The 26828-nt window shown below is 45.6% G+C and overlaps 2 protein-coding genes across 4 annotated transcripts in view; one reads left to right on the top strand and one right to left on the bottom strand.

Annotated features, from left to right (window-relative positions):
• Positions 1–11808, top strand: part of VCF1 (VCP nuclear cofactor family member 1) — a 13545-nt gene extending 1737 nt beyond the window's left edge. For 2 of the 3 annotated variants that reach the window (XM_032797272.2, XM_032797271.2), the window contains exons 2-4: positions 2610–2706; positions 8840–8902; positions 11168–11808. In XM_032797272.2, coding sequence (XP_032653163.1) covers positions 2610–2706; positions 8840–8902; positions 11168–11401 — 394 coding nt within the window. In that variant the 3' untranslated portion in view covers positions 11402–11808. The remainder of the gene's footprint in view (positions 1–2609; positions 2707–8839; positions 8903–11167) is intronic. The other variant, XM_032797273.2, reaches the window with a different exon arrangement.
• A 615-nt stretch (positions 11809–12423) lies between these two features.
• Positions 12424–26584, bottom strand: COG1 (component of oligomeric golgi complex 1). The gene is made up of 14 exons (XM_075071894.1): positions 26400–26584; positions 24937–25181; positions 23640–23821; positions 22963–23133; positions 22678–22834; positions 21334–21544; positions 20246–21034; positions 19732–19878; positions 17394–17555; positions 16389–16516; positions 15419–15527; positions 14408–14517; positions 14230–14308; positions 12424–12589 (listed from the first exon to the last, which is right to left on the bottom strand). The coding sequence occupies exons 1-14, from the start codon at positions 26490–26492 to the stop codon at positions 12449–12451; spliced, it is 2724 nt and encodes a 907-aa protein (XP_074927995.1). The 5' UTR covers positions 26493–26584; the 3' UTR covers positions 12424–12448.
• Between the last annotated feature and the right edge of the window lie 244 nt (positions 26585–26828).

Genomic DNA, 26828 nt, shown 5'->3' with positions numbered 1-26828 from the left:
GGGGGGGGGAGGGGATGGGCGTGTTCCCTAAGCAGTGTAGGGGGGCAGGACTGCATGGGGGAGGGGCTGGGGGAAGGTTCTAAGGGGGGGTCTCTGAGCAGCACATAGGGGAAGAAGGACTATATGGGGGAGGAAAGAACTGATGATATCACGGCAATGGGGAGGGGGCACATTAACAGACTGTCCCCTCATGTGGTCTTGATCCCCCACTCACACTGCCCCTAATCCCTGCTGTGAACTCCCCCCACCCCTCCCCTTACACTGCCCACCTAGGATATGTCTGCATTGCAGTCAGATACAGCAAGCCTGTAGCATGCCTGTGCTAGCTGACTCGGGCTTGTGGGCTCAGAGGAACTAGTTGTTTAATTGCTGTGTAGGTGCTAGGGCTCAGCCTGCATCCTGAGCTCTGGGACCCTCCCACCTCACTTGGTCCAGCCCAAAGCTAAGTGTCTACATGGCAATTAAACAGCCTTTTAGCCCCAGGAGTCTGAATCAGCTAACACAGGCCAGCTGCAGGTGTCTGATTGCAATATAGACATAACCTAGGTGGGCAGCATAAGGGTGGGGGAGTTCACAGCAGGGCCTGGGGGCAAGGTACGGTTACACAGCCTCTGTCTGACAGCTAGTGAATGTCTAGTGATCAGCTCAACATGGCTGAAACAGCTCTTAATCATTCCCCCTTCTCCCAGTCCTTTCCACTATGTCTTTCCTTGCTTGCTCACTATGGATAACAAAACCATCCTGCCTATAACCTGGTTGTTATCCTCGCCCCAGGCCTCTCTCTAGGTCCTCACATCCAGACTGTCTAAATCTTGCAGATTCCTTCCACATAATCTCTCTAAGATATGGTCTTTTGTATCTATCTAAACAGCTAAAAATCTTGTCCAGGCTCTCAGCCTCTCTGGCATCTCAATGACTGCAACATCCTTTTCTCTGGCCTTGACAAATGCAATCTGCCCCCTGCTCGTATCCTTTCAGAATAGTGCTACGAAGATCACTTTCCTACCCCATCACCTTGATCATGTATTTCTTCTCTTATCCCTCAAGTGGCTTCCTCTTCTTGATCATATCAAAGAAGCTGCTTGCCTTTACTTTCAAGGCCCTGCACTACACAGTCCTACTCTACCTATCCTCTTTCAGTGTAATAATTTCCACTCCCACCTCTGATTGGCTCTCAATGCCAGCCTGTATCTCACGTGTTAGCACTTTCCTCCCATGCTGCCTCTCATATTTGGGAGGAGTTCCCCATAAACATCCATAAAGCAACCTCATTATCCTCCTTCAGATCCCTCCTCAAAACTTTCCTTTGCCACAGTGCTACAGAAAACTTGACAAGAGTTAGGCTGCTGGTGTGCTGAAACCACATCATATCATGCTGATCAGTGTTTTCCCATGGCTTCCTTTTACACCCACGTCAGTTCATCTGTATCTATTTCTTGTCTTGTATGCAATCCGTGCCCCAAAGAGTTTACGTTGTATCTCTGTTCTGTTTGCACAGCATGTAGCAGAGTGGCTTCCTGCTCCATTACTGGGGGCTCTTACATGCCACAAAAATACAAATAAAGCTGCACTATTATTTTGTTATCCAGAAGGCACTGACCAAATAACAGCTTGGCTTTCATATTAATTCTGTCTTTGTAGGCAAATTCCAATATCAGTGCTTTGTTTAAGCCCATCATATAGTGTGTATTGTTTCCCAGAAGCTAGAATAGCTTTGTCTAGGTATTGTACAACACCTAGCATGTTGGGGCTCTGATTCTGACGACCATCATTGTAAAAGTGACGGGAAAGGGTTATGTGCCACTCGTATTAAGGTTTTGCCAATTTGTAAAGAGATGACAGCATCTCTAAAATGTTAAATACCTCTTGGTTGCTGTTAGGTTTATGTCTTCATAATATGACGCAACAATGATGTCATAAGAGGATGGCAAAACCATCCCAAACAGTGAGAGACTAACAGGATTGGTCTTTAATGTTGTGTTTTTCAAAGCCTCACTTGAGATGCTTTCATTCAGTGTTTAAAGAAATGTTGACCAGGAAATTTATTTAATGTCAAATGCTGTCAGAGTTGAGAGAATAAAGCAAGTCATCATGGGTGTCTAACTGCAGGATCTATATAAGCAAGATGAATATAATTGGGTAGCTACTGAAAACTTGGTCACCCCCATCCTTTTCCTTGCTGCTTTCCTTCTAATGAGATGTCATTCAGAAATCCCTGGCTTATTTTTTTTTAGAAATGTTTGTGTATTAGATAAGTGTCTTATATGTATGGCTTAGACTTTCAAAGCAGTCTAGAGAATTTAAACATATTTTTCTCTCATTTTAATGTAAGATGAATCCAAATCCCCTGGACTGCCTTGAAAACTTCCAGCTGGTTACATAGAGAGGGAGATGTATTTCCCAGTACTCTGTGGTGAGCAGTTGAGGCAAAATATGAAAAGTCATAAGCAATTGTTGGGTTCTTGAGGAATCAAATAAGTAGCTATAGTGTATGGATTTTGCTGCTTGTTGAGTCACAGATTCATGGGGTTGACTACAGAATGAGGTAATATAAATTGTGAGTGAGCGGTTAACTTTTTTTTTACTCTTCTACCATAAATTTCTTTTAGGAAGAGGAGACGGAATGGCAGTGAAGAAGATGGCCACATCCCACAGACAAAGCGTAGTACCAGAAATGCCGTCCTTCAGGACTCTTGGGATACTGAGGTGAAATGTTTTCCAATTAGATTCCATATTTCACTTACTTTTCTGAGCTGGAATAATAAGTGCAATGTGTATAATCACATTTATGGAGAACAGCTAAGTAAAACTTAGTAGTTTTTTTTTATTACATGTTTTGTATGTAAAATTCTGAGGCTTGGCACAAAATTGCACTTCAGGTATTGAATTCTGTTAACACAATTTGGAAATCGGCATGTTTTCCATTGCAATTGACTATTTTTCATTTAAATGGTTTTGTGTTTTATAACTACTAATTTAATTTAATTGGATGCTGTGCAAAAATATATTTTCAAAGTATGCTAAGCACTTTACAGCTAGAAAAGATACATTTCTGCCCCCAGAGAGTTTACAGTCTGAAATTAGATGTAACAGAATCGGGAAGATGACAAATGGAAGGATTCAGTAACAAGAACATAAGTTTGCTTTGTCTGGCTGTACACATTACTTAGGAATTCAGCCTTTTCTCTTTTTTAAATACTTGTTAGTAACAAATGATTGAAAAGTGATAGAACTAATGAGCACTCTTCCCTATGCTAATAGTTCTGTGAGCTCAGTAAATGTTGTGGTACACAGGCTCTTAGTAGGCAATAGTGCTCATTTAATGTGTGCAAATCACTATATTGATGCCAAGTATTTCAGTTTTTTGAGAGAGTTTAGTGGTTAATATGGGACTTGGACTTTAGCTTGCTGGATTCTCCTCCTACCTCTGCCATGTGTTTTCTGTGTGACATTGGGTAACCTCTCAACCTTTCTGTTCCTCAGTTTTCCCCATCAGTAAAACATTGTTAATAGTTGCCTAACTCACAGGGGTTGTGTGACTACTGAGATCACAATGCCCATTGAAGTGGATGGAAAGGCTTCCACTGATTTCAGTGGGTATTGGATCACATCCTAAACTAGCTGCTTTCACAGCACTTTGAGATCCGCACAAAAAAAGGTGCTATGCAAGGGCAAAGTACTGTCTTTCTAGCTTTGAGACTAATTGCCACGGTTTATTCCCAAACTGTGCTACTAGTATCCAGTGCTGCCTAAATCATTGTATATGTTGACATTGAGAAGTTAATATACGTATTTCTGAATTGCAGTAATTTTCTACTGCAAATGGACAGGGAAAGGTGTGCAAAGGAAGCAGACTTCCTCATGTTTGGGATGGTAATGAGATTGTTTTCTAAATGTGTGCAATGTTGTGGGCTTTTTGTGTGTGTAGACCACTTATTATTAAGCCTGCTGTTTGTCATGGCAAAAAAGAGGCTTGGTACTGTGATGGGGCAAGGCCAGATGGCTACAGTAAAGTACTGAGAAACAGGTATGTTAGCCCCAGGCTAAACAAATCCCTAGGACCATGGTAACCAAATGGCAGTTGCTCCAGGTTAATCAAGGCACCTGGAGCCAATTAAGACCTTTCTAGAAGGCAGTAGAGATAGCTACTTTAATTAGAACACCTGCAGCCAATCAAGGCAGGCTAATCAGGGCACCTGGGTTTAAAAAGGAGCTCACTCCAGTCAGGCAGGGAGGAGCCAGAGGAGAAGGAGTGTGTGTGAGGAGCTGGGAGCAAGAAGGCAAGGAGCTGAGAGTGAGAGAGTGTACTGCTGGAGGATTGAGGAGGACAAGCATTATCAGACACCAGGAGGAAGGTCCTGTGGTGAGGATAAAGAAGGTGTTTGGAGGAGGCCATGGGGAAGTAGCCCAGGGAGTTGTAGCTGTCCTGCAACTGTTACAGGAGGCACTATAGACAGCTGCGATCCACAGGGCCCTGGGCTGGAACCCGGAGTAGAGGGCGGGCCTGGGTTCCCCCCAAACCTCCCAACTCCTGATCAGACACAGGAGGAGCTGACTCAGACTGTGGGTTCCACAAGAAGGGAAGATCACTGAGGTGAACAAATCCGCCAATAAGCGCAGGACCTACCAAGGTGGAGGAGGAACTTTGTCACAGTACACATTTCAGTTAGTATAAGCTGTTAGCCTTGGCACTGTATTTTGGCCATACAAAAAGTTGTGTGCTACATTATTTTAAGCAAAATACTCTTTATTTTATTGTCATAGTTCTAAACTATTTAATTTTAAACTGATGGACAAGTCTTGCTGCTTAAAGGAGTGGTTGGTGTGACAAACCATGACTTTGTTAAACTTTTTTTCCCTACAATCAAACTGTTCATCTGAAAGCCCGTGGCTTCTTTGATTATCTTTTCTCTGGAAGTAAGACTTCCTGGGATGAGGTTGCCCTTTTGTTCTTGGGTATAACAGCAGTACATGAAACATCTGCTTTCCATTTGACCTTGAATCACTTATCCAATAGAAACATCTCTCTGAGGGTGTCAAGCAGCTATGGGTGAACCAAACTTTGTGGAGAGAGCAGGAAGAATTTAGTGCATAGCAAGAGTTCGAACTAGGAACAATGAAATTAAAAATATTGGGGGGAGGGATAATTGAGTGGCTGAAGCACCTTTGCTTGTCATATAAACACTTAACATTAGACTGGACAAAGCAGTAAAAACATAGATGGGAATAATGTTGTATACGTGCGGAGGGAGAGAGTAGATGATGGAATAAAGCTTTGCTATTGCTAACTGCTATGATTCTAAGAATTATCTGCAAACAGACAGCATAGGCATGAGCCTTGAGTGGATTCTCTACCTGCCATTCCAGCAGTGAAATCAAACTGTTGAATCTAATAATGCAATGCAGGTGTTTGTGTGAAATGGCAACTTCAGCTTTGCAGCTTTGGCAATAGAGTTAAAAATACCTCTGCCCATGTGAACTAAACATCACAATTTCTGTCACTGATGCATGCAGTTTATGCAAGAGTCTAATTTTCAGGCTTTTCTGTCCCTTTCTTCTGGTCTCTCAAAGATTTTTAGATCACTGAATCAAGCATGCCATGAAATTAGATTGTTATTCCAGTATCTCTCTAAAGACTTCCCATGCCAAGTTGTGAAATTGAATCTTCTGCTTATGGTGCATGAACATACTTCTAATTTATATGGCTTTCAGGGTGCTGACCATATGTAACATCTCTGCTTTGTAACTGACAAATCACCATGAAAACAAGGCAGCCTCTGCTTGATAGAATTTCAGAACAGTTCCAGGCTGGTGAATTTGGGGCAGAGGGGAGTTGTAACTCTAAACTTGGTAAGAATGGAGGGTAGGGGAGTGCATTTCCTCTGCGTGCATGCACTCAAAGTATTTAAGTGAAATTGCAACTAAGTAATTCTGACATCTTCTCCCCTGCCTTCAGTTTGAAGACACAGCTAACTTCTGTCTTCCAATCATCATACAGAGCTTGATTTACTTAAAGGGATGTTTTCAGTTTGAAAATCTTATCTATTTGACTATACCTACTAGTACAGTGGTTCTCAAACTAGGGCTGCCGCTTGTGTAGGGAAAGCCCCTGGTGGGCCAGGCCCTGTTTGTTTACCTGCCCTGTCCACAGGTCCGGCTGATCGAGGCTCCCACTGGCCGCGGTTCGCTGCTGCAGGCTAATGGGAGCTGCTGGAAGTGGTGGCCAGTATGTCCCTCAGCCTGCGCCACTTCCATCAGCTCTTAGGAGTACTAAGAACTTTTTTCTCCTGAGGAAGAATGGGGATCTTCATTATTTTGGCTGACTTATGCTTCCTGAATAATCTTTTTCTTCGTTGACCCCATTTCCTAACAGTGGTCTTATCATTGGTTAGTCAGGCTGAGGACAGGACACCCTGGATTTTAGAAATACTCCTCCATCAACTGAGTGGGTTACTGCTATGTGATTGATTTATTTATTTATTTTTGGTACTGCTCTGAGAATTTGAACATGGTTCTGCCAAGCCTGTAGCTAGGCTAGTTTCCACAAATGTTACTGTGGTATCTGCGGCTCGTAATTCCGATCCCAAAATGATTTACTTAGTCCTATTTCCAAACTTATCTCAGACTCTGGTCTAAATCAGGGATTCTCACAACAAAAATTTTGGTGGTCTCAGAGTGCGGCCACCAATTCTTGCTGATGACCCCCAACAGTTTTTTTCCTAAAATACTTTAGGAAAAACAAATATGTGCATATACTTGTCCAAATCATTGTAATTTATTTATTTAGGGCAGGGGTCGGCAACTCCTGGCATCCCTCGGCCCATGCCACTTTCCATCTCCCCCATTGGCCGGGGGTGGTGAACCATGGCCTGTGGGAGCCATGATCGGCTGAACCTGCGGATGCGGCAGGTAAACAAACCAGCCCAGCCTGCCAGGGTGCTTACCCTGGCGAGCCGCGTGCCAAAGGTTGACGACCCCTGATGTAGGGGTTTTTTGCAGACTCAATAAAAATAATGTACCATTTGTCTCTTCTTTACTGCAGTGGCTTTCAACCTTTCCAGACTACTGTACCCCTTTCAGGAGTCTGATTTGTCTTGCTAATCCCCAAGTTTCACCTCCATTTATACTACTTGCTTACAAAATCAGACATAAAATACAAAAGTGTCACAGCACACGGTTACTGAAAAATTGCTGACTTTCTCATTTTTTACCGTATAATTATAAAATAAATCAATTGGAATATAAATATTGTACTTTCATTTCAGTGTATAGTATGTAGAGCAGTATAAACAAGTCATGGTCTTATGAAATTTGTTTGTACTGACTTTGCTAGTGGTTTTAATGTAGCCTGTTGTAAAACTAAGCAAATATCTAGACGAGTTGAGGTACCCCCTGGAAGATCTGTGCAGTACCCCAGTGGTACATGTACCCTGGGTTGAGAACCATGCTTTACTGGACTTAAACAGAATAGAAACAAGTAAGGTGTTTTGCATGTTCTTGTCTTTGTTTGTTTCTTTTGTGTTTTAGACTAGCTAGCTAGTAAGTCTGTTTCTGTGAGAAGTGATATTAACAAATATCACTTTTCATAACTGACTTACTCGACCCTGCCAAGCAGGGGACAAATTAAGCCCTGGATGGGGAGATGGGTAGTGAGGCAGCAGGGGATGGGGCTGTGATCCGGGGGCAGAGGACACCGTGGGGGCTGGGGAGGTGGGGCAGGGGGTGTGAGCCCAGGACCAGCACCTGCCACCGCACAGCTGGGGAACAGTGCAGGGCCAAGAGCTGGAGAACACAGAGCAGGCTGGGGGCATTGGGGATAGATGGAGTCTGGGGCCCACACCTGTGGCCAGAGGCAATGGTGTGTTTGTGTGTGTGTGTGTGGTGGAGGCATGAGCCTAGGGCCAGAGCCTGAAGCCCCTGAGGCTGAAGGTCAACCCCCACCACCCCCGGGAAGGTGGGGAGCTTACACTGGCTGCTTGTTCTTCTGATGTTTGTGGCCCCAGAGTGGGGCAGGGCCCAACCCCTGCTAGTGGCCCTGGAGGGCCACTGCTCATCACCCAGGACGCTGTGGCTGCATGAAAAGCTCCTGGTAGCCATATGCGGCCACAGTGTCTGCATTTGAGAAATGCTGGTCTAAATGGCTGTATGCTTCAGTTTCTGTGATTCAGGCATTGCTTGGCGCTCCATTACAGAACAGCAAAGTAAGCTGAAACACTTAACTGATCATTTGTGTTCGAGTTCTGTTCTATAATTGTTGCCAAACTGAAGCATTACAACTACTTGGTATATGTATTGATATATCAAGTGAGGTAGATATAAGAGGAATTTTGAAGATGCCCTTTAATGGTGCAGATGTTTGTAACCCTTCTCCAGATACTTCTCCTTGATCTTGCATTTGGTAGCCATCTATTGTGGTGTAGATAATTATGATTTCAGCAATGATCTTATAAGGGACACTATATTTGCCTAATTATGGTCCTGTATATAAGGAAAGTGATTTACAACAACCTGATCACAAGGTATGTCTTCAATATGATTTGGGCAACAAAGAGCTTCACATTCTAGTGAGTTTTGTATCTGATTTAAAAAAAAAAAAAAAGAAATGGAGAATGGTATGACGACTGGAGAGACCTGTCAACAGCCTTAGAAGAAGGAAACATGTCCCAGGACACATGCTGTGCCGTATTTTCACCTAACAGTTAAAATTAGAATGCTTTTAGATACTGGAAACCATCTTCAGTCAGTACTAATGGCGCTAAAAATTGTGTTCTGTTAAGACTTGAAATTTAAATATTGATTATTACTAAGTACTGATCATAGCTTTTACCTTGATTTTCAGAAGGTGCCTGTAACGAAAAACTGTAAGGAAAGCAGACTAAAAGAAAACAAAGTGTCCTGTGCGGTGGGTTTCTCTCCAAGGCTGCCGTAACTTGCTGAGTGTAAAAGCGCACAGTTTATTTTTTATGCATTAAGTAGTTTATGAAAAATAAGGTGATTTAACAAATGTGGATTAGTGACCTGCACCCCCTTCTTGTGAAACCTCTGTATAATACCTGTAGAAAAGATAGCTAGTCACTCATGCAGTGTTGACTGATCATTGCATTCTTAACAGAGTAAGTTTGAAATCCTTTCTTTTTAGTTGACCTGGTTAATTCTAACACTCAGTGCTCTTGCACTGATTTCAAATGCCCATAATCCAGACTCAACAATTCTGTCAGTCTCAGCTGTTTTCTTGCTTCTCTGTTCATAGTTGGGCTAAAAAACAAAGTGGAATTCACTGCTGTTCTGGTGGAATCGTTATAACCTATTGTATAAATCAATGTTATGCACTCTGCCTTTATAGTTTGGTGTCATAGTCCATGTCAAACACTTATTTATATAGTGACCTGATGAGCCTGGATAATTCTGGCTGATTATGTAAGTGGCTTCTGTTGCAGTCTGAGATTTGTGAGCAACCACTGCTCCAGATCTTGGAGTAAACCCTACAGTGTGTACTGTTCTTCAGTAGTAGATTCTTTTTCAAGGTTGTATCTCGAGTACAAACACACACTAAATGTAAACCTCTATCTCGATATAACATGGTTCTCGGTAGCCAAAAAAATCTTACTGCGTTATAGGAGAAACCGTGTTATATTGAACTTGCTTTGATCTGCCGGAGCGCGCAGTGCCTCCCCCCCCCCTTACCACGTTATATCTGAATGAATGTTATATCGGGTCACGTTATATCTGGGTAAAGGTGTATCTTATTGGGCTTGACTTAAAATTGCTGACAGTTCTAAAGAAATGGTACGCCACCAAAAAAAAGTGTGTGTGTGTATATGTATATATAATGGCTCCCAAATCTTGATTTATACAGTACAAACATTAGTTGTATGATGGTACCTCATACCAAAATCTGTAGTTGCCTTATAATCAAACTAAGAGTTGAGGGACAAGATGGACTTGTTACAGGGATATGTAGATATTTGCCAACATTTCTCTTCCTTTTGGCCAAAGTAAAGTACGCCAAGATAAAGGGACACTTCCAGGCAAAAAAAAAAACTTTTTACAAATGTTAATTTTTTAAAATTTATTATCAGTACTTTTTAGATTAAAATATTTAAAGTCTACTCTATTTATAATGCTCAGCTAAGTTTTTTTTTAATCCACAGTGGATGACAAATTTAGATATTTTCACTTTCTGATTCTCAACATTGTGAACAATGCACAAGCATAACAAAACAGGAAACTGTTTAACTGCAACTAAAGCAAATCCATGAAAATATTGGCTGCCCTTAAACTTGTTTGGCCTAAACCACTTGAGGTCTCTTGAAACACAGAAAATACACTTTGTGTGAAACTGACAAGTTTATTGGTGTCATGACCATTAAAAGTGTATACACATTTTAATCTGGTTAAAGAAAAACACTGGTTTCTTATGCAAACCAAATTATGAGTTCTGTCTTACTTTCTGCATGTGAATTAGTGGCTTGCTCCTTAGTAGCCTTGAGGCTAACACACATATCTGGGTAACTGTTTCTCACTGCAATACTGCAGTGAGAAGTGCATTATGTTGCAGGAAAACTAAGAACCAGGACTGAAATCTAACTTATAATTACATAGTGGAAATGTGTTGCAAGTATACCAAGTACCCTGTTGCATTAATGTTTAAGTCTCATGTCACTTTGCATGTTTCACTTCATGTGACGTGCATAGCTTTTCTGAACTTGTTTCAAACCAAATTTTGGGAAAGGGGAATTTTATGAAACTTTTCACCTAGCTCTAAAGACGCATGAAATTTACTAAAATCTCGTTCTTGCTTTTCCAGTTCTTTGCAAAAAATTTTATTAAAATTCAGTTGCGAAGTCTGAGCACCTATTAAAGAACTGTTACCCTGTGGTTTTCCAGTAAGTTGGGTCAAACAGCCTAGTGGTTAGTGGGCACAGTTGCACATTACCTGGGCTTCCTGAAATTTCTCATTGGTCTGACAGTCACTAAAGCAACTGAATGTGCTTTCTTGGCATGCAGTATATTTACTTCCTGACTTGTCCATGGGACTGTGTGTGACCCATGAAACTCTGTAGGAGGGAGATAACAAGAACAAAAATTTTTTAATCAAGCTGTGTAAATATGTATAGGATAAAAATGTAAATGTTACCTTCCTGTTAACCTTCTCTTTGTTTCATAGTCCTCCAGCAGTGATAGCAGCAGCAGTTGCAGTAGCAGTAGCATCAACAGCCCTGACAGAGGAAGTGGTCCAGAAACCAGCTTAAACCAGATAATTGCAGCATCCAGTCCTATCACCCCCCCATCCTTCCATGAGCAGTCTGCACTAAGTCAAGGTCCTTACATCCACATCAACCAGATCCTGAAGGAGGCACACTTTCACAGCTTACAGAACCGTGGACGCCCACCTACATGATGAACCAGCAGTTCCTTGCCTTCTGTGAAGGGACAGCACTGTGTAGATTTGATATTTCAACTTAAAGTTTGTTAAAATGAAATTGCACAAAACGCCTGTTGCCTTTTCAGTCTATATTTGAAATAACAGGTTAACAGGAAATTGTTTACTTGTGGTTTGCTGCACTATTGCAATGCAAAAGGGGCTTTGAAGCAATTTTTATAGGATTATTTTTTGGGATTGGTATCAAATACATGTACGATGAGTCTGAGGAACCCACATCTGTATTATAGGCGTGCATAATGAGTCCAATTCCAATTGACTGCCTAATCTGTTTGTTAGCAACTGTTGCTTTATGTAAAATCCTTTCAAATGTCCGTCTTCAGTTTTATAAATCTTTTTTAATTTCAATAAACTAGTGAACAAGTTTCCATGGTCAAGTATTATTTGCAAACATTAAGAGTAGTTAAAGGGACATTCACTGAAAATGTCTAAGGTTACAAGCACCACCCATGATGACTATAACTGGAAAACTTCTCATGTAGCTTAGCAGGCATGCTAAACTTTACTTTGTTTAATCTTTTATGCAGCAGTAAGACAAGAAAATCCTTCTCTAGAACTAGGCAGAAGCTTGAATTTCAGCTGGTTAAGTTATGAAAAGAACTTCAGCATATAACCACTTGAGAGACAGGTAGCATTGGCTATGTTCAGAAAGCATGCCATGCCATGTGATATGATACACAGTAAAAGGAAAGCTGCTTTCAACATTCCAGAAGGTGTTGAGTTTATATGAATGAACTTTTCTTCTTCCCTTACCTAGCCTTAAGTGATAAAACTGAGGGGGGAGAAGGGGAAGTTAATTTTTTGCATCAGTCACACTGCAGTATCTTAACCTACTTCTAGTTTAAACACTAGTATAACACATATACTGTGGCTTGGGGAAAGGAATAAGAACATGTCTTAATTTCTTAGTAACTCATCCTGCGCAGTTTAGCCAGTACAGGTCTGGGAGAGTGTGAGTGGAAATGAATGTGTAAGCAAACTTAAGTGTTTCTTCTTTTTATTAGATCACTTGGTCATGCTAGAGAGCCAGCACAGTTTGAACAGGGATGGTGCAGCTGTGTCTTCCTCCTCTGTTGCCAGCTGTCTGAACAAGGAACCAGGGTGGAATGTTTCCTCTTCTGCTCTTACGACCAAAGGAGGTGGAACCTGTATTTTTAAAATGAGGGAATCAGTGACTGTTATACTGCCTCTTACTTTGATTCCACACCCAGTCAGTAGTTAGCTGCAGGGAGGCACAGTAAGGTAAGAGAAGCAGGAACGGTCTGTAACTGAGTCCAACCTGAACCCCTGCCTCTCCCGCTACATGTACAGGATTACTCTACCTATTAACCCTTGTCTACACTACACTTCTAGTATTGGAGAGGGAATTCGAGGTTCTGGCATAGTAGAGCTTCTCCCTTCCCCTGTGCAACTGGATTGGTATGCTGTTAACTACTTAAGACTTGTAAGAATCACTTAATGTGATTGGTTTTACTGTCTAGCCCAGGAACAGTGGCTACTCCATTTCTCTTGCTTTAGAAATGATAAAATACCATTCTTGTCTTTATACACAGACAGTTTTGATTAAGTACTCTACACAATCTTATGATTCACTATATAGTGGGATTGGAGAAAAGAGCATATCTGCTAGTAATTCAGAAAAGGGGCTTTCTATGAAACTATATGCACATGCATTACTGCAGCCATGACTAGTAACACGCAGGTAGGGAAAATACGTCACTCTGTTTTTAAACTACACTAGATACCCTGGGGGCAGGAGTTAAAGAATCTTTTTTTAAAAAGTTGAATTTTTTGAAACAAGTGTGCTGTTTGGAACAACTAAAGCCAAGATGTTCTCTCATTGAATTACATGTAGTAGCAGAATGTGATAAATTGGTTCCCATTTAGGTAAATGTCTCTACTTTTATAAAAGACCAGTGGATCTTAATCGAATGAAAGCAGTCAGGACTATGCCCTACTGCACCATACTGAGGTATAGGTTCACGAATGACTTGGAGGAATGAGTACTTTTAGGAATACCACTCCCTGGAGCAGCCAGGTATTCCTTGGCACAGGACCCTGCCTAGATAGACATTGATACCCATTCCCCATGGTTTAAATGTATACATTTTGTTAATATAAAATTTAATACAGAGCAACTGGACAACACTAAATGCTATTGTAGGTAAAGCAAGCCACTCAGAATGCATACAAGCTTAAATACCCAAGCAAGATTTCTTCAGGAGTACAGGTCATCATCAAACTGGAATGAAATTTATAAAATAGTTAAGGGATGCTGTCTAACAGCTTAACATTCCTTACTACTTCCCTTAAATACAGATGAAGCTAAAATTTAAGTCTTCAGTGCATAAACTTAAATCACCACTACACTGCCATGATCTGTCAGCTGGGGGCTAGCAGTCTGGAATTTTGTGCTACCGGACATGCTTTTGGCCTTTGGCAACTCACTTATGGAAAATGAGCTAATCAGGTTTTCTGTTAATAAAACAAAAGGGGTGGGGGTGATTACTTCTTTGCAAAACTAATGTGAGGATTAGGATTTGTACAGTATTTTAAAAAAGCAGTCATACGTGACACTGTTTGAAAAGTACTTGTCTCTTACAAGGGACTGCTGGCTTAAATATTTGCTTAACCTGTTCTCTCTTCTCAGGCACCCCTGAACCAAGTTCTTGCCTTTTTTTTTTAAAGTATCCTCAGCAAGCCTAAAACCCTTATTTACAATGCTGCTTCCCTGCTCTGGTAACACAGTAGGGAAGATTAAGATGGTTTATAACAACTTCACCAACCTGAGTCTGATTTTCTGTGTTTTTAACAGCAGATTTAGTCTTTCGAGAGCTTGACATACTAAGCGGTAGAAGTCCAAATCTTAAAGAGAAATAAGGAAATGTATTCAGTCATACTGAAGTATCAGTTCAAGACACTTGTTTTCTAAAAAAGTGGTATCCGCATCACTGAGCAAATTACCTGATTTGACTAGATGCTAATGGCAAGATATTGTGAGGCTCCTGGGAGCTCAAATTATTGCTTCTATTGGTATATTGATTCTCTGCCCCAGTGAGTAAGCCAAACAGGACCTAGAAGACAGGAAATAAGTGCCCTTTTTAATTCTGGTGGTTGAGGATTCTGTAACACAGCAACTGCTCAAGTCACAAGAAGGCCCTGCCTGCATACAGAAGCTCTCAGATACACACAGTTGTCTTTAATGATGAATCCTTTCCCCAAACATGCTTAATTTTTGCATTTCAGGGTGGCTGACTTGTCTCCCCTCACTTTCTTAAGCATGTTTCCTTTAGTCAGGGCATGTCTAACTTACAGGGTTGCAGGAGCACAGCTGCAGTGCTTATAGGTAGTATTTAGGAATATAACAACAGCCATACTGGGTCAGATCAAAGCTCCATCTAGCCCAGTGTCCTGTCTTCCGACAGTGGCCCATGCCAGCTTTCCCTGAGGGAATGAACAGAAGAGGTTATCAAGTGGCCCATTCCCAGCTTCTGGCAGAAGGAGAGCTGCCTCTGTTGGGGTAGGTACTCCACCTCCCCTAGAGGCAGTAGCTAGGTTGATAGGAGACAACCTCCTGTGAAAAACAGGACTAACTACATGGCTCCACACCCCTCAGTGATGTAGTTATACCAAGAAGTTCCTAGTTTAGACCATGCCTCAGCTAGCTGTCTGTGTGGCAGTTCGTATTTTACAGATTCTAATGACTCTCCCTTTTCATTACAAAGGGAGAGAGAGCTGAGCAGGAGTGTGCATCTATCATGCTATAGAGAACTCGCTCAGAAAGCTATGCCTAGCTCCAGCTGGCTTTAAATATCCCATCTCCAATGCTGAGCGCAGGCCAAGAGTTAGCTGCTGTTGAACTGCATAACGCAAGGAACCGATCAACCTGCCTGATAACTGCAGTAGATAGAATAAAGCAGCACAGGTTTTGCACCATTTACTTCTGTTGCAGGGAACTACTTTCCCTGAACTTACAGAAGTTCGTTGCACCAGGCGGTTAAGGCTGCTATTTAAATGTGGAGTAAAAACATCCAAGTCAAATGGATCAATGTTGGCTTCTAAGAAGTCTGTCACCTTCTCAATCCTGCAACAAGACCAAAAAGATACCATTACAAATCTTAAATGTAGATTACAAGGTGGACAAATGCTTATGATGGGGCAAGTGGAAATTGCTGTTGCAGTAGTCCCTCATGAAACTGAGCTGCTCCCCGCTCACCTGACCTATGTCTTGAGTACAAGTAGGAGGCACAAATCAGAGGAGTGGCAGTTTTCAGTTTCACAAGGCTTCCCCAATCCATTGTGACAGAGGAAAAACTTGCATTTGGGTAGCCTCCTACTGGGTCAACACTTAACTGCAGCAGGAAAGAGGTGAAAGTACTTTAATGTAATTTTGAAGGCTTTTCTATTCCTATTTACAGAACACTCAGAGTGTAAGCCATCTGTTCTGAAGGGTCTGAGTGGGATTTGTGCTCCCTACTCCTCTGCTTCACAAACCTGTTGCTAAGCAGGTGTCTGATTTCTAAAAGAAAGATTCTTCAAGAATAGTTCCATGACTAGTTCTCTGAAGGTATGTTAGCGATACCAGGTCTACCCCCATAGAGGAGACTGGTTGGCTTGGCTCATCTCCAGTACTCCACCCTAATCCCACTGACATTTTTAGACTGCGCTTAAGAGTTGGTGAAAAGGTGCTGGAGCTTGACACTTCCCATCTGTGGGATAGGAACATTATGGGTAGTGGTAGACATACCAGTGCCCCATTTGCTGCCCTGCAAGGCTTCTAGCTTGCCTCGAAGAACTTCTCTGTAAGTGGCTTCTGTTACAGAGCAAGGCTGAATGAGCCACTTTCTGCCTTTAAGTTGTGATTGTGTGTGAGGAAGTAGGATGTCAGAACTGGACTGAAGAGCCTCTCTCATGCTTGGCTTAGAAATCTGGCAGTACACAATACCTGGAGTCCTGCTTGCTCCTGCTGGTTTTTGCTTCCTCACTCTTAGCTGTTAGGACTATATTCAAATAACGTAGATCATAGAGCAACTGCAACGCCCTGTTCTGAGTCACTGGGAATGTGCCTTCTTTCTGTAAGGAGGGCACAAGGGTATGTTTCAACATTCCTTTTATAATAATTGTTTCCAGAGGTTTTCTGAAGACAGAACAAACAAAATACTCGGACCAATAAGCAGCAGGCTTAAGTCAAACAGTTCAGGTAGCTATCCTATGCCACATGCACTCATCACATATTGTATGCTCCTTAGGGCAGACACTGTCTTGGTTGTGAAGTGCTATGAACTTCTTTCCCTAACAGCTCCAAAGGCTTCTGGACATGTTAGCAAAACAACATGGAAAAGAAATGACCAAGCCAGTCATGCCAAGTATCTCCCAGAGCAGAAGAAAAGACGTAAGTATGTTCTGACGCATGTACTGGACAAAGAAAGCATTCACTTCAGTTTCTAAGAAATTGAATATACAGAAGATCTCCTGTCTAGTCTGTATTACTGTAGTAACACCAGGGCTCCCTTGGAACTGCAGCCATCTCTATTAGCATCATAGAAATGGGAAAGTAGGGCCTTACAAAGCTCTGTTTCCCTTTCCAAGGCCTTTGCTGGCCATCCAGGCAGACAGGTGGAAGAACTAGAGCATTGTCACTAGAGCATGCAAGCAGCTCCTTCCCTTTCCTGCCTAGGCTCTCAAGGGCTTACAGCACTTTACAGTCTCAAAACCCATGAAAGGAAAGCTTGGATGATAACTGCAGGTGGGGAAACTGAGGCACTGGAGTATAGAGATTTCACATTGAGCTAGATCCCAGTCCAGGAATATGCCCCATAAAATATTTAAATTTCTGGGGACTTCTCAGAGATGAAATTTTATGGTTCCCTGATCAACAGGAAAGATTGACTATAATAGTGACTGCACATGCAGACCCCTTTTAGTACAGCCATAAATCCCAGCTGCATACCTTCTCCTGCTTCTCTTCAACAAGCTTCTCATAGCCAGCCAGCACTTCTGCCAGGCAGGTCTTCAGCAGCAGCTGCAAGGTATGCTTTGGCAGAGCGTGACCTCCAACCCGATTGACTTCTTGACACAAGCTGAAGAGGAGGCGTTGAACATACCAGGATGGCTGTTGGGGGGGAGACACCCCACACACCAATGAAAGCTGATAATTCCTGACCTTTCTGTATGGGATGTTGGCATTATCAAGGGGAATGATAGAGGTTATGTGAATTCTGGGTTTCTCCTGATATCTTCTCCTCCTTCCTCATCACCAACCTTGGACTCTTGCCTTCTCTCCTCACAGAATCCTGCCCCAGTGCTCCCATCCTGTCTTACCTCCTTACTCTTATTGACCCTGTACATATACTTTCCCCTTCTGGCTCTTTCCTGTCATGAAAGATATCCTGATCTTTACTATATTCAAAACCATCTGTTAGCCCCATCTGCCTTTCCAGCTATCAGCCCCTCCACTCTAAACTCAGGAAATATGCAGTCTACAACCAATGCACTGATTTTCCCTCCTCTAGGTCTGCCTGGTGTTCCTTCCAGGTGGGCTTTTACTTTTTTTCCACTCTACTGAAACTGGTCTCATTTTGGTCTTCAGTTACCTCTTCCTGGCCAAACCTCCGGGCTTCTTCTCTACCCTCATCCTAGAGCTGCAGCTCAACCTCTCCTTCCTGACATCTTATCCTCGGCAGGGTTCTCAGATACTGTCCTCTCCTGGTTTTCTCCCGTTTTTTGGTGGGGCCAGCTCTTCCCCTGGCTGTGGGGTTTCCCCAGGGCTCTCCCTTTGCTCTTTCCCTTTATTGTTTCAGCCATCCTTTGCATTGCTGATAACTCACATCTCTTTCTACCACTGGCCTGTCTCCTATCCAATCCCACATCTCAACTTGTCCGAGGTCCTCTCAGGCATCAAGCGGTTAAATGCATTAAAAGGTTATAAGGTGCTCAGATAAGTACTTATCTGGCTTCCATCACTGTACTAAGACAGATCTTAAATTGAATGTAGACAAAAACTGAACTTGTCTTCCCTCTTTTTCTATCACTGTTCACAAACCCATCCTCCCACTCCCTCAGGCTTACAATCTGGGGGGGAATTTTTACTCCTCCTTTTCCCTTACCCCACACTTGCAAATCAATCCAAATCATGATGTTATTTCCTTCAAACTTCTGTCCTTTGCTCTCCCCCACCACAGCCAAGTGTCTTGTTCAGGCCTCATTACAGCCTGCATTGCTTAGTGCAATATCTTCCCTCTTCACCCCAATCTCTCTCTCACATCCACTCCCTTCAGTCTATACAAAATGCTGCTGCTAAACTCCTCTTTCTTGCCTTTCTGATCATGTAACTCCTCCCTTTCTTCAGTTCCTCGACTGGCTTCCCAGCCAATACTGCATCACATTTAAGCTGCTTGTCACCACCTTCAAGAGTCTACATAGCTTTGTCTTTCCCTACTTACCCACTCCTGTCCCAACTGCTCTACTAATGCTGCCCAATCTCATCCCCCTGTTTGTCAGATTTATACAATCACCTCCTTGCCTTCTTTCCTACAGCACCCAATCCGTTCATCCTTGTCCACCTTTGAGTTTGTCTTAAACTCACTTCTGCTGCACTGCCTTTAAGGAATCTTATTGATCTGTACATTATAAGCTGCCTATTTTAATTCCCCTTTCCCTGACCTTTTCTCTACATCAGGAAGCATCTCAGGGCAGGGACTATTTTCCTTAAGCATTACCCAGCACACAATGAAAGGTACCGCAAATAATTTGTAATAAAACCAAAGAGTTGGGATACAGGTGATATAGTGACAGTGTTATATGAACATCAGCCATTCTGGGTTCAGCACCAAGTCAGCAACATGGACTTTAGGGACCCCTTCTAGTAAGAGAGGGACTGCTGGCCAGAGGCTAGCTGGGGGTTATCCTTCACTGCATATTTATATTCACCTTCTCCTGCAGGACAGAGCTGAAGAAGAGCTCTGTGTAAGCACAAAACCTTGTCTCTTACCAGCAGAAGCTGGCTCCATAAAAGATCCCTTTCTCCATAGTATCTTGAGACTGAACTAGCTCCCACATTGCAGGTATATTCTCTGGCAGAAGTCCTAAGGTCTTCAAGTTGCTACCTAGGACTTGGATATGTGACCCTGAGTGCAGGGAGATTTCATAAGAGGAGTGAATTCAGTGAAACCTCCTATAGTGAAATGACTGTTTAAGAAGGCAGCAGTGGTAGACATTAATGCTACTACTAGCTTTTGGCCTCTTGAAAAATTATTTCCCTCCATTCGCCCGGAGAACATTGCTCACACCTGTACAGGGAGTCGGATCTTTGATGTTATGCTGCTTCCCATTTCTGTCTCCTCCTGAATTTCAATTTCATCCCAGTTGGTGGCTGTAGCTAAGATAGAGCCAGCTTTATCTAGCAGCAAAGTTTTGGTGAAACTGTGAACCAGGACCTAGAGGGGAAAAACAGACATATTCGGTAACAGCCCAATGCAGGTGCTAGGGGTCAGGCAGTCTATTTACAGCTCCCTGGTGTTTTTCACTTAGTGAATCTGCTGAAGAGACTGAGGTGGGCCAAGTATTTTTCCAATTGTCTTTACGAGCATCACACCAAGGGGATCTGACAGCTCAGAGTGTGACGATTTCAGAGCCATATTAATTGGAAATTGATCAGGAACCCTAACACTAGTAGTGGCAGTGTTCTAATGAATGGAAAGTCTCTGAAGAACTAGAAAGCTACACGTGCAGCGGTGGCTGTGGACAGCTGTGAAAGAAGCCTAAATAGGAAAGGAGTGTGCCTAAAGAAAACTGGCTACTTACTTTGATAACAGCTGAGCTCCAAATCTGATATGCAAATAGACTCTGTTGCAGGAGTTGTTCTTTCACTTCCTGCCACTTGGCCTGCATGGGATTCACCTCCTGAGCTTTCCCTTTCCCCAGCTTTTTAGAAGACCGGGTCTCCTTCATTACATTCTCTGTGCTGCCTGATTTACCCAGAATGCACTGCTTCAGGTGAGGACACAGTTCACCTAGTGACTGACAAAGTCTTGCCATGAAGAGGACGGCATTAAGTTTGGCATCGTTCAGAGCGTCTGTGTGTCCTTTCAGCTTGTCTTCAGCACTCTGCAGCTCTTCTCTAACACAGCCCAAGACGTACTGGATGCAGGTAATGCAGTGATCACGGAGCAGCTCTTCTACCGTACCAGCATCAGCAAATCTATCAAAAGCAGAGTTCCTGGACTGCACGCCCAATATCTCCTTGGGTGTGGAAGAGTCAGAGGGAAGGTAGGACAGAAGGTCATCTACTTTGGCCTTCAGTTTGGAATCCAAGGCAGAACAGAAGCTCTGCACACAGGGAGTGAGAGCCTGGGCCTTCATGGACAGGCCACTCTTTGCAAATTGGCTGCGGTTTGCAACGTTGACCCAGGCAGCATCAGAAGGCATGTCGCTGGGGCTCTCTGACCACAGAAACAAAGCCATGTTATGTTCAAATTGGATGTGCTTGCTGGGGGCAGAGGTGCTGGACTTGACTTCAAGCTCCTGTAGAGCTAAGATAAGAAGCTGTTTCGAACTGCTGGAGATGGAGTCAAATCCTTCCTTCATCAGGGTCTGGAAAAGAGAACTTTGCTTTCTCAGGTCTCAGTGGCTGTCACATCACCCATTTTAAGAGTGCCTCTATGGCTGCTGAAAGGTACTGTGGACAGCCCTGGACAGCAAAGACCTTTTGCCACAGACAGTACCAAAGGGGAGCAGCTCTGCAAGCTTCCCCATGCATCACCAGCCTCCCCCACACCCAGCTAATGTGTGCTCCTTATGACCTGTTCTCTGCTGAAACTGCCAGGCTAGGGAAGCTGACAGCCCTTAAACACTGCCAAAGTCAGCCTGGCTACGCCCCAACAGCATCTCACCTGTAATCTGTCCAAGAAGAGCTGCCGCAGCAAGTCCTCCCAGAAGGAGATGGGCTTGTCCAAGAGTCGATGACACACAGTATCCCAGTTCTGGCTCATGGACTCACTGGTGAGCAGCTCCCACACAGCGTCACGGATGCCGGCTAGGCCTTTCAGGCTCTTCACATAGCCCAGCAGAATGACGAGCCCAGATTTGATATCTTCATTACACCTGAAAGCAATATTCACTTCAGTCCCATCCCCTGATATCACAGCTCCAGACAATGCAGCAGAGAACTTTTACTTTACTGTTCTAGGCTGGATTACAAAGGGATTCTTATTGCTTAGTGAAAGGATGTAGCAAGGAGACCCTTGGCAGGGCTAAAAGTGACCTAGGAAGTTACCTGCCACCTCACAGTGATCCAGCCACTTGCATTCCTGGCCACGTTAACCTGAGTCATCCCCAGGGACTCCTAGCAGCACATCATGCTTTCCTACAGGGTCCTGGACCCCAGGCAGGGAGCACTGTACTCTCCAACTCCCCTCCAACCAACCCAGCACACATGGGCCCTTGACAGAGGAGCTCTTTGGAGGATAAAATGGGGCAGCCAGGCAAGGAGAAGCTTGGGGGTAGGAACGCCTCTCAACCAAAGAAGGCTTCAAACTTCAGTTTCAGACTGCACCCAATAGCTACCATTTGATTACACTTCCATGGGTTTCATAGGTAGAGGGAAAAGTCATGTGGCTCTGACTGAGCCACTAGATAGGGAAAGGGATGACAAGGCATGCTGGGAAGGGGGTGGAGCCTGGGACCTTGATAATATAGGCTCTGCCAGCTCTCTCTCAATGCTCAGGATAGCAGTAAGAAAAACGCTGGAATGAGAACTACCTCAGGAAGGAAAAACTGAAGAGTTCAGGTAAGAACCAAGAGGCATTTTTTTATTTGAATAAGAGTTTGGGGGACTTTATTGTCTGTAATGCTGCAGGAACTCTAGATGCAGATCACACTGCAGGGAAGTGGTCTGTGTAAAATCTGCTGCCTTATTGATTTACTGAACAACCTGGCTTTCAAGGAAGCTTTTAGTCTATATCATCCTCTCTCTCAGCATTTCTGTGGCGGACAAGTGTGTCTTGATATGCTTCTATGGGGGTAACAGGCAGGGGAGCAGACTGGGCTCCATTTTACAACCCCCGGCCAAGGAGTGCTGTTGAGCTGCTTTGGTGCCTCAGAAGCACTCAATGCTGCCAGACAGCTCTAGTGGTGTCTGATGGAGCCTTGCTCCCTTTCACTAGAGGAGGAATACAGTGCTAGAACAAGTACTGTCCTAATCTATCCCTTAGAAGAAGCTCCTGCTATACACTCACATGTTAATCCACTTCTGAAGAGTGTCTCTCAGGTAGTCCTGGCTGATTGGATGTGCCAGGGTTCGGAGGGTTGGCTGGAACTCTACAATGGACAGTGGTAGATATTTGAACCAGCTGCTCAGCTTCATCTCCTCTTTCAAGACTTTGATGCCTTTACCTAGAAGAATTGTGCTGCATGAGAGGAGTGGGGTCTTGGCTAGGCCCTAGCCATATGAGGAACATGCACAGATGGCCATTTGATAATGAAGCCAATCCCAAACCTCATTGCCTGAGCCAGCTGCTCACCTGCTGGATCCTGGCCTGTTGTGGTCTCCAGCATTGAAAAGAGCAAGCTGCAGGGCAGGGACAGATCTGAGGGCACCCCTTCAGGCTGAGTGTAAAACAGGGCATGAGCTTGGTACAGGGTGGTGGTGAGCAACTCCATCAATGAACACACCTGAGCTTTTATACCAGCACCTAAAAAGAAAAATCTCTTCTTAATAGAGGCAGCAGCCCTAACTTTCCTCATTAAAGCAGTCCCATAATAAAAACAATGCTGATCAGAAAGGACAAACATTTTTCCAAGGCAGGTGCATAGTTACAGTGAAACCTTTACAGTGAAGATAGCTGGTATCTGGCACTTATATGTAGACCTATCTGCTCCCACAGTTAATAGAGATGGGCCTACTATAAGCAACTGAACATGGGGTAACTAATACATGCAGCCAAAGCAGAGTTATTGTGATGGATCAGTTAGCTACAGAAGTACCTATCCAAGCTGTCCTGTTTGGCCACTACTGTTTTAAAGGATCAAGGGAAATAATTAGCTGTCATTAGCCCTGATTCAATGCAACAAAGTTCCCATGGAGGTTACAAATAGGACAAACCTCCTTCCACTCAGTTTCTTCTCTTTCCTTGAGAGGGAAAACAAACTTTAGAGCTTCTGTTCGCATTAGTTCAGGAACAAAGCCAGTTGTACTGACCGTGATGTGGCTGGTTCAGAAGCTGCTGAACAGCTGACTTCCTGGCCAGCAGGAAGTCTGTCAGGGCTTGGCGCGGAGAGCTGTCCTCCAAAAGCATGATGGAGCATAAGGCCTCTGCCACTGCTTGGTCAGAAACAGCCTGGCATTTTAGCAGTGACTTGCTTTCATGCAGTATGGTGGATCTAATAAGGAAACAAGTCGGATGCAGTCACCAGGTGTTGAATAGGGTTGCCAATTTTCTAACTGCTGACAACCACACCCCTGAGGCCTTGTCTCCTGCTTATGCCTCTCCACGCACACCCCCTGCTTTACTTGCTGCTCTCCCCATCCCCTGTAGCTGGATCCTCTCCACCTCCCTTCCTCCACTGCCAGCTGGGCTCCCTTTGCTTTGGAGCAGAAGCCTGATGCAGAGCCTGCCTGCCCATGAGATGCAAGGACAAGGTGTCCCCAGCTGAGCAAGAGACTAAATAGAACAGATGGGAAACAGATGCTTCCCAGTCTTTTCTATATCCATGGGTACAACCAACAGGAGTCACCTATAAGGCACCTGATTGTATGGCTCAGTCCTGGAACCTGAACTCCTCAATCCTTCCTATCCCAGTAGCAGTAAAGTATAAGATGGAACAGTGCAATCTTAAAAGGGTGGTTTCAAATCCATGATCCTGCCAGCTTGGTAAGCTAACACTATACCTTGTTACTCTAGCACACCGCATTTTGCACCTTTCAAAGTAATAACTCTCCACCAGGAAACTGGCAAAGGTGTCAAAGCTAATTCAGCCATCCAACTGGAATGGACTGTGCTGCATACAAAGGGCTTGTGTTGACATCTTGAGTTGCTCAGGGGATGGAAACACTTGTCTGCTAGTGGGAAGGCAACAGCTCACTTTAAGCAATCCTTTCTGACCCATTCAAGAGTGATGTCTAGAGGGAACTATGTTCAGCCCTTGACTTAATAGACAGAAAGTAGGGGAGGAAAAAATGCACCCCGCACCCCCACACTTCTCCTTCCTGTGAGGAAGGAGAGATCTAGAACAGGGCACTGGAAGTCAAAACTCCTGGGTTCTAATGTCAGTTCTGCCAGTGGCAATCTGTAGGATGTCAGGTAAGCTGCTTCACTCGTCTGTCAGCTCTTGTGCCTGTGGAACAATAATCCCTACTTCTCCTAGGAGAAAGAGAGGGTCAGAGGCTATGTTTGTATGGCGCCTTCAAGTAGATTACAATATTACAGCAGTGCAATGTTCTGACAGCCTCTGCAAATTGGCTCTGGTGGGGCTGCAAACACCACCAAGCTGCTTACCTGAAGTGGCTGGCTGCTGCCACTTGTCGTACAAGGATGGGGAAGCGTGCAAGGATGGGACTGTAACGGGAGCTGGAGGAATCCAGCTGCAGCAGGCTGTGGAGATGGCAGCAGAGCAGGTACAGGTGAGTGGCATGTAAGTACTGAGAGGCCTCCATGGCACTCCAGATCTTCTCTGGAATCTCCAGCAGCAGCTTGATCTGCGCTCCAGTGCTACAGAACTTCTCCTGCGAGTGCAGCATAGTCTGGGCATGAAAGGAGAAGCTTTGACTGTGGATACAATCACACTTCCAAGGGAACAACAATGGCAGTAATTCTGCTAACTTCAGAAGCTACCTGAGCTTTGTCCCTGCACGTTTCTGTGACGTGACATCCAACAGCCTAAAGCCGTACAGAACTCAGTCCTGCAACCCAGGCTTTGGGCAAACTGGCAATGCGCCCCCAACAGCCTCCCACAGCAATGCCCAGCGCAGGAGCGGCTCTCACAGGATGTTCTAGCCAACCTCGCAGGAAGAAAAAGGCAGAGCTGGTGCATGGGGAGCTGTGGGCTCCCAGGCAGGAGCTGCACTGCGACATGGCAGGGTCTCGCAGAGACAACTCCGGCTGCTGACAAGGATGAGAGGCTCTGGGGCGGGGGTACCCCCGCCCTTGTGGGGCTGCAGCGGTGACTCTGGGGTGTAGCCGGCATCTACAGCCTGGCCACGGGCTGGGAGCCTGTCCTTGGCAAAGGCTGGGCAGACCATGGCTTGTTCAGGCCCCGCCCCCGCCGCTCACCTGGGGCCCCGGGCCCGGGGCGAGGCCCCGCCCCTGCCGCCACACTGGGGCCTGGCCGGGGCCCCCGCCCCCGCCGCTCACCTGGGGCCCGGGCCGGGGCCCCGCCCCCGCCGCTCACCTGGGGCCCCGGCGCCGGGGCCCCGCCCCCGCCGCTCACCGCGGGCCGCCCGGGCCCCGCCCGCCGCTCACCTGGGGCCGGGCCCGGGGCCCCGCCCCCGCCGCTCACCTGGGGCCCCGGCCCCGCCCCCGCCGTTGCCACGCTGGGGGCCCCGGCCCCGCCCCCGCCGCTCACGCTGGGCCCGGGCCCGCCCTGCCGCTCACCTGGGCCTGCCGGGCCCCGCCCCCGCGCTCCTGGGGCCCGGGGCCCCGCCCCCGCCCCGGCTCAACCCTGGGCCCGGCCCCGCCCCCGCCGCTCACGCCGGGGCCCGGGCCCGGGCCCCGCCCCCGCCGCTCACACCGGGCCCGGGGCCCCGCCCCCGCCGCTCACTGGGGCCCCGGGCCCCCGGGCCGCCCCTTGGCCCGGCGCCCGCGCTGCAGGCCCCGCACCGCCCCCATCCAGGTGCTCGGCGCTGAGGCGCAGAACTCGGCGATGGTGTCGGCCGCCTCGATGAGTTCCCGGTAGCGGCTCCCCCACCATCTGCCGCAGCCCTCCCCTGCTTGCTCGATGCCGCCCGCAGCCGCCGCTCCACCTCGGCGCGCTCGGGCCGTCGTGTGCGCCCGAACAGCCGCCGCCGCGCCTCCGTGCCCCGCGGCAGCCCGGGCCCTGCCTCCGAAGCCGCCATCTTGGGCGCGGCCGCCGTCCGTCCTGCGAAGCCGGGAGCGTCCCTTTACCCGTGACGTGTCCGGTGGGTGCCGCCGCCGCCGCCATTTTTGGGAGGGGCATCGACACTTCCGGGCACTGGTGGCATCGCTCGGCGCCATCTTTGGGAGGGCTCGCGGGACTTCCGGTCAATTGCTAACCTGCCTCAAGGGCCGCCATCTTTGTGAGGGGCAAGGACAACCTCCCCATTGAGACCCGCCCCCTTCCATAGGGTCTCCACGTGCTGACACCCGCCCTCTTCCATAGGTTCCCACATGCTATAGGTGATTCCCCCCCAAAATTTGCCTCCCCTTCCATA

Source organism: Chelonoidis abingdonii, chromosome 13, assembly GCF_003597395.2.
Source record: "Chelonoidis abingdonii isolate Lonesome George chromosome 13, CheloAbing_2.0, whole genome shotgun sequence".
NCBI classification, from domain to species: Eukaryota; Metazoa; Chordata; order Testudines; family Testudinidae; genus Chelonoidis; species Chelonoidis abingdonii.
This window is presented reverse-complemented; position numbering and strand designations above follow the sequence as displayed.